Source organism: Notolepis coatsorum (genome assembly GCF_963971535.1).
Source record: "Notolepis coatsorum genome assembly, chromosome: 19".
Classification (NCBI taxonomy): domain Eukaryota; kingdom Metazoa; phylum Chordata; class Actinopteri; order Aulopiformes; family Paralepididae; genus Notolepis; species Notolepis coatsorum.
Window position 1 is genome coordinate 63,105,760 of NC_140183.1, and position 11,199 is coordinate 63,116,958.

The 11,199-nt window shown below is 41.5% G+C and overlaps 1 protein-coding gene across 3 annotated transcripts in view; it reads right to left on the minus strand.

Annotated features, from left to right (window-relative positions):
* The window catches only part of l3mbtl1b (L3MBTL histone methyl-lysine binding protein 1b), a 78,737-nt gene extending 67,602 nt beyond the window's left edge, over positions 1–11,135 (minus strand). For 2 of the 3 annotated variants that reach the window (XM_084335715.1, XM_084335714.1), the window contains exons 1-7: positions 9,348–9,481; positions 9,025–9,214; positions 8,700–8,895; positions 8,316–8,448; positions 2,723–2,774; positions 1,069–1,163; positions 443–547 (exon numbers count right to left, since the gene is read on the minus strand). In XM_084335715.1, coding sequence (XP_084191841.1) covers positions 443–547; positions 1,069–1,163; positions 2,723–2,774; positions 8,316–8,448; positions 8,700–8,895; positions 9,025–9,214; positions 9,348–9,458 — 882 coding nt within the window. In that variant the 5' untranslated portion in view covers positions 9,459–9,481. Of the gene's footprint in view, positions 1–442; positions 548–1,068; positions 1,164–2,722; positions 2,775–8,315; positions 8,449–8,699; positions 8,896–9,024; positions 9,215–9,347; positions 9,482–11,043 lie in introns of those variants that run through there. The other variant, XM_084335716.1, reaches the window with a different exon arrangement.
* Positions 11,136–11,199: the final 64 nt, after the last annotated feature.

Consider the following 11,199-nt stretch of genomic DNA (forward strand, 5'->3'; position numbering starts at 1 on the left):
TCCATATGAAATATGCTAACTAATTCTCCTAAGTAACTTGGTTCTAAGTAGTAGAAGTTATCTAGATCTAAGTTGTTAATTGAAGACACATAAGAATTATGTGATTTAATGTTGATTAATGATCTTGACTTGTCTATTTTTTGCTAATTTTATGCCTAATTTTATGTCTGCACTTTATGCATTGCTCTTGTTCTGCCAATTTTGTGCTCATTTTACACGTGTATTTTTCACTGCTGTGAAGCACTTTGAGCTACAAATCTAGTATGAAAGGTGCTATACAAATAAATGTATTATTATATTAACATTATTATTACGGTATTATATTTCTCCTGAGGGCAAATTTGCTGTAGTTCCAACTTTTTCCAGGCTGAAAAAATTGGTAGCTTTCGAAGTAACGATGCTTTCAGAGCAGCTTCCCCCGGGGCACGGGCCGGTCCGTTACCTCTGCCACGGTGAGCACACAGAACAGGGAGGGGTGGCAGGGGTCCAGTCCTTCCAGCTTCATCCCCACCTTGAAGGCGTTCCTGCTCTGAGGAAAGGACTGGTGCTACGACACAGACAGAGGACAGCTTCACATCAAACCTTCATCTAAACTCAAAAGGCAACCGAGGTTTCCCTCGTTTACAGTCACATCCGAGTGTACGTACAGAAATAACTCAGAACTCAAAATAAAACATAGGGGACAATCTCAAGCTTTAAGGGCTGTTGGGAGTTCATTCCATGAGCTAGAGGGGGCATCATAGCTAAATTCAGATTTACCCTGTTCAGAGCAAACTCAAGGACCAGGACCTTGTTCAGAAAAAACAAGGACCAGCCACTAGAATGGGTTTCATACATTCATAGGTTCTATTCCAATAAGGGGGTAGCTTACCAATAAGAGCCTTAAAAATGTACAAATACCAGTGTTTGTCACGCCTCTCCATCAGAGAGGGCCAACCAACCTTCTCATAAAGGACACAGTGATGAGTGTCATATCTCTGAGGGCAGATTCATCAGCCCACTGGTTATCTAGTTATCTGGTTATCTGATTATGTGTCGAGTGGTCGAGAGGGAGTGAGTGCCTCCCACCTCTTTGAACAGCTTGACAGGAACAGCTACACCCTTCTCCTCCTCCAGGTAAGACGGCCAGCTCCATGCCCGCTTCTTATTGGGCGGGGCTGTGACTGCGGGGGCCGAGAGAAAACCGGATGACAAATACACACCGATATATTAGATTCAAATGTATTGTCATTATGCAGCACAGGTACAGTACAGCGAAAAGAGGTTTGGCATCTAACCAGAGTGCAAATGTAACAGTAAAGTGCAATAACAATGTACAGGAGAGAATATATATAAACGAGTACTACTCAGTAATTATGCTAATCAGATGTATGTACAGTGTTATAGTATTATTATGTACAGTGATACAGGTATAAAGACCCTATGACCAGCAGCATAACTAGTAAGATTAGGTAGGGACATATACAGATATAGTAGCTACAGGTATGTAAAAATAATTATATGCAGGTATATACAAACAGATGTGGATAAATATATATACAGTAATATAAATATATGGTATATTGTACATGCTATCATACAGAGTTATATGGGTAGACTGTAGTTTTAAGTAGGTAGTTATAATTACAGTATAAGGCAGGTGTAGACAATGAAGGCAGTAGGCACTGGCAGGTATAAATTATCCCATAAATAATCCCATTGTTATTCCATTTACTCAAGAGTTCTTCATGTTCTCCAATCTCCATGTTGGTAAACATATTTTGGTTCATATAACCTGGATAAGCTCTTATCCCTATTATGAGGAACTAGGGGTGGGCACTGGGCAGTATGTTGATATTTATTATTGTCATTGTATGATTAATAAAGAAGCAAACATTATGTCACATTTCTCACAAAATGTTCTCAGAAAAGTTTGAGAATGTCAATTCAAAATGTAAAGTTCTAATTTGATGTCACACTTATCACAATTGTCACAATTATCTTGCAGTCCAATATGATGAGTATCAATTGGATAATACAAATGTATTCCTAAGTTTACAGTATAGTGATATTACATTGTTATTGTACAAACATTTGTATTTTTATTTATTACACAGCCCTATGAGGAATCCCAATAAGGTCCCTAAGATATACCAATAAAGCCCAGGAGACTGAAGCAAGCATAAACCGTATCCCTTTAACTATTTGTTTTCACAGCTTTCCAGAGCTTCATTGACAAGGTAATATTGTTGGAATATTCTGTTTATCCTCACCATTCTACACTGTACTGTATAGTAGCTGACTGTATAGACTGTACAGAAGTATAGACTGTACATATACTGTATATATGTATATTGAACATTTTAGTTGTTTACGTACTTGACTTTCTATTTTATACTTATATTATACTATTTTACACTATCTTGTTATTTTATCTAGCACACTCTCAGGAGCAAAACAAAAAGAAGCATTTCATGCAAAAGTATTCTGTATTTCTGTATGACAACTAATAAAGAAACTTGAAACTTGTATACATGGATGGTGGATGGATGCTCATATGATGGACGGGAAGATCCAAGCACCTTATCCCAAACGAGACTCAAACAAGACCTGAACCAGGATATATAAATACTGTGTGCATGTCAAACCATGCAATCCAAAGTTTACAAGAGTAATCAAACCATCCCTCCAGAACTACCCATCCTCTTCCTCTCTTCCAACTAGTGACACTGTCATGACGTACCCAGCCTGGCAAGTTTGGCAGCTCTCCTGCCTTTGGAAGCCTTGGCCTTCTCCTATGAAAGAGAAGAGAAAGAATAAAGTCATCAGAAAACACAGTAGTGTGTCCTCTTGTCCGTTTTTCTTTTATCCACTTTTTCTCCTATTTTTCTATTTTTCTCCCATCCCAATTCCATTGTGCCAATTCTTCCCTCCCCTGTCCTGACCACGTCTATACTTTTACCAACCGGTTTCCAGTTCCGCGTTCGCGTTCTGCGATCTGATTGGCCACTGACGTTTCTGGTCATGTGACATGTGCGCCAATCGTGTGACGCCTGTTTCTGCGCCTATTTCCGCCTCGAACAGCCTGCAAACTACCTAACGCCTAGTTTATCACTGGTTAAGCTTAGGCGACTCTTTCGAAGTTGGTTAAGGTTAGAGTTTGGAATCAGGGCTGGTGTTCTATCGCCCTGCTCAAAGACAAACTCTAACCTTAACCAACTTCGAAAGAGTGCCTAAGCTTAACCGGTGATAGAAACAGGCGTCACACGATTGGCGCAGATGTCACATGGATGACCAGAAACGTCAGTGGCCAATCAGATAGCAGAACTGGAAACCGGTTGGCAAAAGTAATGACGTGTCCCGAACGTTGCTCGCATATGCCCCCCACTGGCCGGTTGTAGGGAGGATAGAAGCCTTGCATCACGTGTCCCCTCCGGTACACGAGGAGGCAGCCTGTCACATCTTTTCACCTGCCAGCGCGGACTCTCATTGGCGAGGTGTAACGTGTGGGAGGCTCACACTACCCCCGCCATTTCCTGTCTGCTGTGCAGGCGTCCCCCAACCGACCTGTAGGAGTCGCTGTCCACAACGTCCAGATTACCACCCATCGACTTCCACCCCCTAACTCTGCCAATTGAGTTAGTATGACGGCTGGCCCAAGCCGGAGGCAACGCCGACAGCCGGAGTCGAACCCAGTGTCTCTTGCGTTGGTGACGAGCGCAATGTCCGCTGCGCCACCCAGCCGCCTCCCTCTTGTCTGCTGATTTAGAAACAGAGACAGCATAGTGTGTCCTCTTGTCTGTTGATTTAGAAACAGAGACAGCATAGTGTGTCCTCTTGTCTGTTGATTTAGAAACAGAGACAGCATAGTGTGTCCTCTTGTCTGTTTCTATATCAACAGACAAGAGGACACACTATTAGGGCTGACCTTCGAATTTTTTTTTTGGAATTCGAAGCTTCAGGGGCCGAGATTCGATTTTAGGCAAGACAGCACACCCAAAATTGCCTTTTTTCGACGATAGAGATTGTTATATTTTGCTTCCTAAACATGTCTTCTATGAAACTAGTGACAATAAAATGTCAATAACACACATTTAGTTGTTTATTTGACTTCATTTTGCCTGATTGCATCCATAAATGTGCTCAGATTTAATGGGGAAGTGCCTCATTTGCATATATAAACATGAACTCAATTTAAAAGTTCTAAATGTACGCACTACCATGAGAAGACACTGCATCTCAATATGTGGAGTGAAACATATTGTTTCTGGAGTCAAAGACATTGAAGTTAAATGATCTTGTGGAATTTAAAACGGCACAATTAATGTATAAAGCAAAAAGTCATGCACTTCCAAGAAACATTCAAGAATTGTTCTTTGATAGGGAGGGGGGTTATAATCTGAGGGGAGAACACAATTTAAAGGTGCTAAACGTACGCACTAACATGAGAAAACACTGCATCTCAATATGTGGAGTGAAACTGTGGAACAGTCTAAATGTGGTGCTAAAGCAATGTCCAAACATGAGACAATTCAAACTGATATAAGGAAATGATGTTCACGAGGTACAGGTATGAGGAAGGGACTTGATATTCACAGGTGTTTACATTTTTATTTTATTTCTTTCATGTTTTACATATAGTTTTTAAAATAGTACACTCATTTGAGTAGTGGAAAAGGGGTAGGATTAAATACGTGTATACTTCTTCCTACTCCTTTTCGAACATGTAGATTGAGTTGTGTTTTGCTTTTGTTATTGTTTGTTTGTATTCATTGCATGTTCGAAATAAAGATTTAAAATCAAATCAAATCAAAATTCAGGAAACTTGCAATATATTTTTTCATAGTGATATCTATTCAATTATTTGTTTGCCTATATTGTTTGACAGTATTTCCTGATGTATGGGCTGATAAGAGGACATAGCCACTAAGTCTTTCTATACAAAGTTTCGTTTTGAATGTATCAACTAAATGAAACCAAGTTTTGGAATCTGGCATTATCCATTTTGGTGATACGAGTCTTGGCGATACATGCAAATATGTGCATATTTAATGGTGGAAGTGCCTCATTTGCATATATAAACATAAAATTCAGAAAACTTGTAATATATTTTTTCTTAGTTTATATGTACATAACAAACTGGGAAAGTTTCATAGTGATATCTATTCAAGTATTTTTTTTCCCTATTAGGGGGTTCTGTCCCCCCTTTAATTCGAAGCTTCGAGATAATAAAAATATATATATAATTTATTTTTATTCTTTTAATTATTATTATTATTATTTTTTAATGTTGTGGGACTTGTACAGCACTTTGTTCAACGTTGTCAGTGCTGTAAAGTTTAAACCTTTTTAAATCTTAGACAAACAAAACACTTTGCTTTCATGAAATATTGTAAGCCGTCATTTGAGGCTTTATAAAAGCAGCACAATGAACACAAATCTGTCAGTGCTGAGTCCGACCTCATCTTAAATAACAAACAGCATTGCTTGTTGTAATTAACAAAGAGAGGCAGAGTTAATTTTGCACCAAAAAATTAAAATATAATTTTTTTTAATAATCGAATTTTATTTTCATATTCGAATCCCATGCCCATCGAACGAAGCTTCAAAGTATTTAAGACAGCCCTACACACTATGCTGTCTCTGTTTCTAAATCAACAGACAAGAGGACACACTACTCTGCTATCTCCATTCCTAAATCAACAGACAAGAGGACACACTACTCTGCTATCTCCATTCCTAAATCAACAGACAAGAGGACACACTATGCTGTCTCCGTTTCTAAATCAACAGACAAGAGGACACACTATCTTGTCTGTTGATTTAGAAACAGAGACAGCATAGTGTGTCCTCTTGTCTGTTGATTTAGAAACGGAGAAAGCTGCGTAGTGTGTCCTCTTGTCTGTTGATATAGAGACAGAAGTGTGTCATCTTGTCTGTTGATTTACAAACAGAGACAGCATAGTGTGTCCTCTTGTCAGTTGATTTAGAAACAGAGACAGCATATTGTGTCCTCTTGTCTGTTGATTTAGAGACATAAGTGTGTCCTCTTGTCAGTTGATTTAGAAACAGAGACAGCATATTGTGTCCTCTTGTCTGTTGATTTACAAACAGAGACAGCAGTGCAGCGTGTCCCGTCTGTTGATTTAGAAACAGAGAACGTAGACCGAGGAACAGATAACAAAGATCACAGTGGTAACTAGGGGTGGGCGATATGCCGATATTAAATAAATACTGTGTACAGTTCATTAACGATACACTTTTTAAACGTATGATTATCATGGACATCGTGATGTTTCTCACAAACCCTCACGTCAGTTTCAAACCGCCACAGCTGAGATGAGACTTACTTTGGCGCAGCGCTTTACTCTCTCGTCTCTCCCTCTCACAGAAAATGTATTCACACACACTCGCCCAACTTACACGGTACACTAGGGGTGTAACGATGCATCGATTAATCGAAATGCATCAATTCTAATGTGTTCGATTCGATGCATCGATTTGAATGTTAGAATCGATTATAATCGAAATTAATCGAAATAAAAAATAAAATATTTTTTTTATGTTTTTTTTTGTGTGTGTATTGTTTTTATTGACCTATAGTCCATTCATGTGGAGTGAATCAGTTCCCCCAGCCACATTTGTGTATTCAAAATTTTGGGGGGAATTAACTGATCGAAAATTTATCTAAAATGTATCGAATCGAATCGTGGTCAAATGAAGAGATTTCATGATGCATTGAATCGTTGCCTGAAGAATCGTAATCGAATCGAAAATCGTTGTGAGGTTGAATCGTTACACCCCTACGGCACGCACATACACGCACACACACCCAGAGACAGAGAGAGGCGGTGCCACAGGTTTGTTTGGAGGAAACAGGGAACGGGGATACGAGAGTGTGAGAGAAGTGGAGAGAGTTTAGAGAGTATAAACGTTAGCCCTACATGTTTTATTCAGAAACGGAATATGGAATATGGAGGCACCGAGGCGGATTAACTGGTTCCAAAAAATAGTAGCCTCGTGTTCTAACAGTTAGCATTGCAGCTAGCGTAAATGAGCTAATAAGGCACTGGATTCATAGCTAGCGTCGAAATCCTCTATTGTCCGTGTGTGTCGCGTTGAAGATGACGTCGCGGCGCCCCAGCTACACTGACTGGCATAAGAGAATACTTCATGCAATTAAAAAGTAAATATATATAGGTGCGGCTGGGTAGCACAGCGGACTAAGCGCCTGCCTACCACCGCAGAGACACTGGTATCGAATCCAGCTGTCAGCGGTACCTCCGGCTTGGTCGGTCATCCATACTAACACAATTGGCAGTGTTAGCGGGTGGGAAGCCGGTGGGGTGTGTATCCTGGTCATTGTAAACAGCGACTCCTACAGGTCGGTCGGGGCACCTGCTGGGGGAAGTAGTGTGATCTTCCCACGCTCCCCCAGTGAGAGTCCTCGCTGTCAGGTGAAAAGAAGCGGCTGGCTGACTCCATATGTATCGGAGGAGACATGTGATAGTATCTATCAACCCTCCCTATACTAGGCCGGCAAGTGGGGGGGAAATGCGCGCAACGACCAGGAAGGGAATTGGCATAACGACTAAATTGGGAGGGGAGAAAAATACAGAAAAAAGGGGGAGAAAAAAGTAGATTAAAAAAAGAAAAGTAAATATATATATGATGATGCACACACACCTTTACAGTGTTTTGTTTACCAGTAGGATGTTATAACATTGCTGATAATAAATATTATTATTATTTTCTCACAGTAGTGTGTGTGTATTTTTGGCTAAAGTGGATAGAAAACACAGTACTGTGCAAAAGTCTTTAGGCACCCAAGAGTTTTTATATAAATTGTCTTAGATTATTTTTTTCTGTATTAGTGTGTCAGTAGACTACTCTTTTCAATTTTTTGAAACTTTTAATTAAAATTATTTTTGAAAGCATCTTCATGGTTTAATGCAGACCTATGTTGCAGGGGCTATTATAATTGTCATGTTGGTGTGACTGTATGCATCAAAGGGTTAAATCAAGCATTTGTAAGTGCTTTAGAGGAAATGTCAAAATATCGTGATGTATATCGTGTATCGTGACATAGCCAAAAAAATATTGTGATATCATTTAGAGGCCGTATCGCCCAGCCCTAGTGGTAACTATCAAAATGACGGTAACGTGCTCTTATAATCCCTTTGATTCAGATTTCAGACTCATCCATCTGTTTGCACAGCATACTGAACAACTGAGTAATTACAGAACAGCCGCACGAAATAAAGAAACCCTGCGTGGAGCAGGACCCGTGGTAGGTAGGACCCCGGAGCAGAAGAAGAAGTGGCCGCTGTGTTTACCTCTTCTTCCTCTTGGTTGTTGTCCTCCTCGTCGTCGCCAGAATCCATATAAATCTTCCTCTTTTTGCGCACGCGCTTGCCCAGCCGCTCTCCTTCCACCGCTTGACTCTCCCGGTGTTCCCCCGGAGAAGACCTGCGGAGAAGAGGAGAGGAGTCAGCCACACCGGTCTCTTAACCACAACTGACCAAAAATAACCATAGTAATCCCCTGGATGAGAGGAGGCACTGTGGTTGCTATGGGAACAGCTTTGGTCCAAGTGTATTTCGCCGCCAGACTATTGTATTAGCGAGCGCCGCGATGGGGATATAAAATTGTGGGACCGGTTTGGGATCATTATGTTTTGATTGGGGGAAAGCGGTCCGTCGGAGGGAGGGCGGCTTTACCTGCCGCTGGATGGCTGGGCGCACATGGAGCTGCAAAATCGACCCTGCAGGAGGGCTTCCCGAGGAACCCGGCCCCCGCAGGACCTGCAGCTCGTCAGCTCCGCGCTGGAGCCCACCTCCACGCTGGGGCCCACCTCCACGCTGGGGGCCTCCATGCTGGGGCCCTCCTCCAGCGAGAGAAGTACAGGGCCGGGGGCTGCGGGACAGAGCGGAGGAAAAAGGTTGAAACGTGAGGCCGATTACTGTGCATAAAACAAGCAGGACATGCGCTTATAGACGGAACTTGGGTTATGAGGACTATGTTGGATCTGCACTATTGTTTTACCCTGAGACGACCCTGGCTGGGTGGGATTGGCTGCAGCCACCGTTGTGCCGGTCTGTGGTTGGCCCTCTGGCGGAGGGGTGGGACTGTGGGACGGTGCGGGGTCCAAGGTCGCCGAGCTAGGCTCTGCCTCCTGTCCTTTGACCTCCGGGTCTGTGACAATCTCAAGGGTTCCAAACTCGGTCATGCGGAACTGGGAGAGATGAGAGAAAAAACACTCTCATACTTATAGTGTGTATGCAGACATATGCAAATGCACAAGCATGCACGCGCACACACACACACCATGGAAGACATTCCCTCTGAAAAGCACAAAACATTCATACCCTGATTTCACTTCCTGGTAGTGTGGCAATGCCATCCTTCCAGTCGAGAGCACCCATCATGTCAAACTCTGCTCCCCGGGAGAGTCCATCACTGGGTGGAGTGTCAGTCATCTCACCACTTTAAACAACATCAGTGACATGAAACACCATGGCATTCCAAGACAAATCCAAGTACAGACGTTTCAGAACCAATAGAGATACCCAACCAATTGAATGCACACATCAAGAGGTTAATCCAAAAGATATGGCTGGATTTATAGCATTGCTCGTGGGGAATTGTGCATGATTACTCTATCGCTGTCCAGCAGTCTGTTCCTGCTCACATTCAACGGATAAAACTTCACATGGACAAGAATTGGAAATACCTGTATTTTTTTTGTCTAACAGCGCATCACCACTAGAGGGCGACTGTGTGCTGGCTTGCAGAATACACCATGCACTTCTATTTCAGACAAAATAATAGTCAATAATAATATTGTTTTGCAGGTTAACTGGGGGGGAAATACATGCACAAACGGCCCCATAAGGGTGAACCTTCATCAAGATCATTGACAAACATGAGGAAATATGTGCCAACTTCAAGTTAACGAGACAAGTTCATATTTTCCTTGTTTTAACAGTATCTCCTAAAATCGGCCGTTTGCCCAGTCATGGACAAAGGAGGTGGCAAATTATATATCATTTTCAAAGAAAACAACGTTTTCTGCTATGACTGGTCAAACTTGATGGCCTTTTAATCAAACTGAGATTACGATATAACGTTTTAGTGTTGACGCATGTTCAACACTAAATTTAGATACTATTCCGCGTTTACTTAATAGTCATAACCATGTGACAAGTAAGCATTAGTGCAGCCTATTTGACCATAATTTATTTAGGCTTACCACTCAAAACGTCGATTTTATTCTGACCATAAATAAAGTGTATGTAAGAGCGCCCATGATTAGCATTTGTCTTATACAAAATGGCGGAGCATAGGAAGAGGCCACCAACACGTTTAAACTATGTAAATGACTAAAGTAATCCCTTTAAACAAATTATACAAACACACCACATGCCGAACAAAGGCAAACGTATGTCATGTAATTTCCCAATTTAGTGTTTTCCATCGCTCTGTACGTTTTCTTTACTTTCCCCTTGTCACGGAATGTCAGTTGCTACTAGCTAGTGATACAGCTAGCCAGCCAGCTAGCAGCTAACTCCGTTCACTTAAACTGCTGCTGACATCCAGCTAGCCAGCGAGCTAACAGCTAACTCCGTTCACTTCTAGTGCTGCTGCTGACATACAGCTAGCCGGCGAGCTAACAGCTAACTCCGTTCACTTCAATTGATGATGGCTAGACGGCTAGCGATAGCATTGACTTGATGTGGCCAGCTAAGGACAATCTGTAATAAATAAGTTTACCTGTTCGTAACAGCAGGAAAATGCATTTGATAAAACACAAACAGTTTGCATGAAATGATACGCATTCTGAACAACACTGCGTTATTGTTCCGGGCTGCAATATTGTTGCTTGATTAATTTCTTCCAATAGAAACTTGACAAACCGATTTATTCTCGCCTTTTTAAATCAAAGTGGAAATAATGCGATCTAATGCATACTGTTAAATGAACACCGCTTTATCCGATTTAGCTACTGTTAAAGGCAACGGATGTGAAACGGCTTCTATATTCTTTGAAAATTATGGAACTCACCTCGTTTCTGTTTTAACTCTTATTTAGAGCTGGATGGTATGATGCGCATGCGTGTAATATGCGCTGCCTGACAACTTTGGATCTCGGAAAACTTCAGCACTATCGATGGTCAATATAGGCCAAAGTGTACGGACGCTCAAAATTCAGCGTAACCTG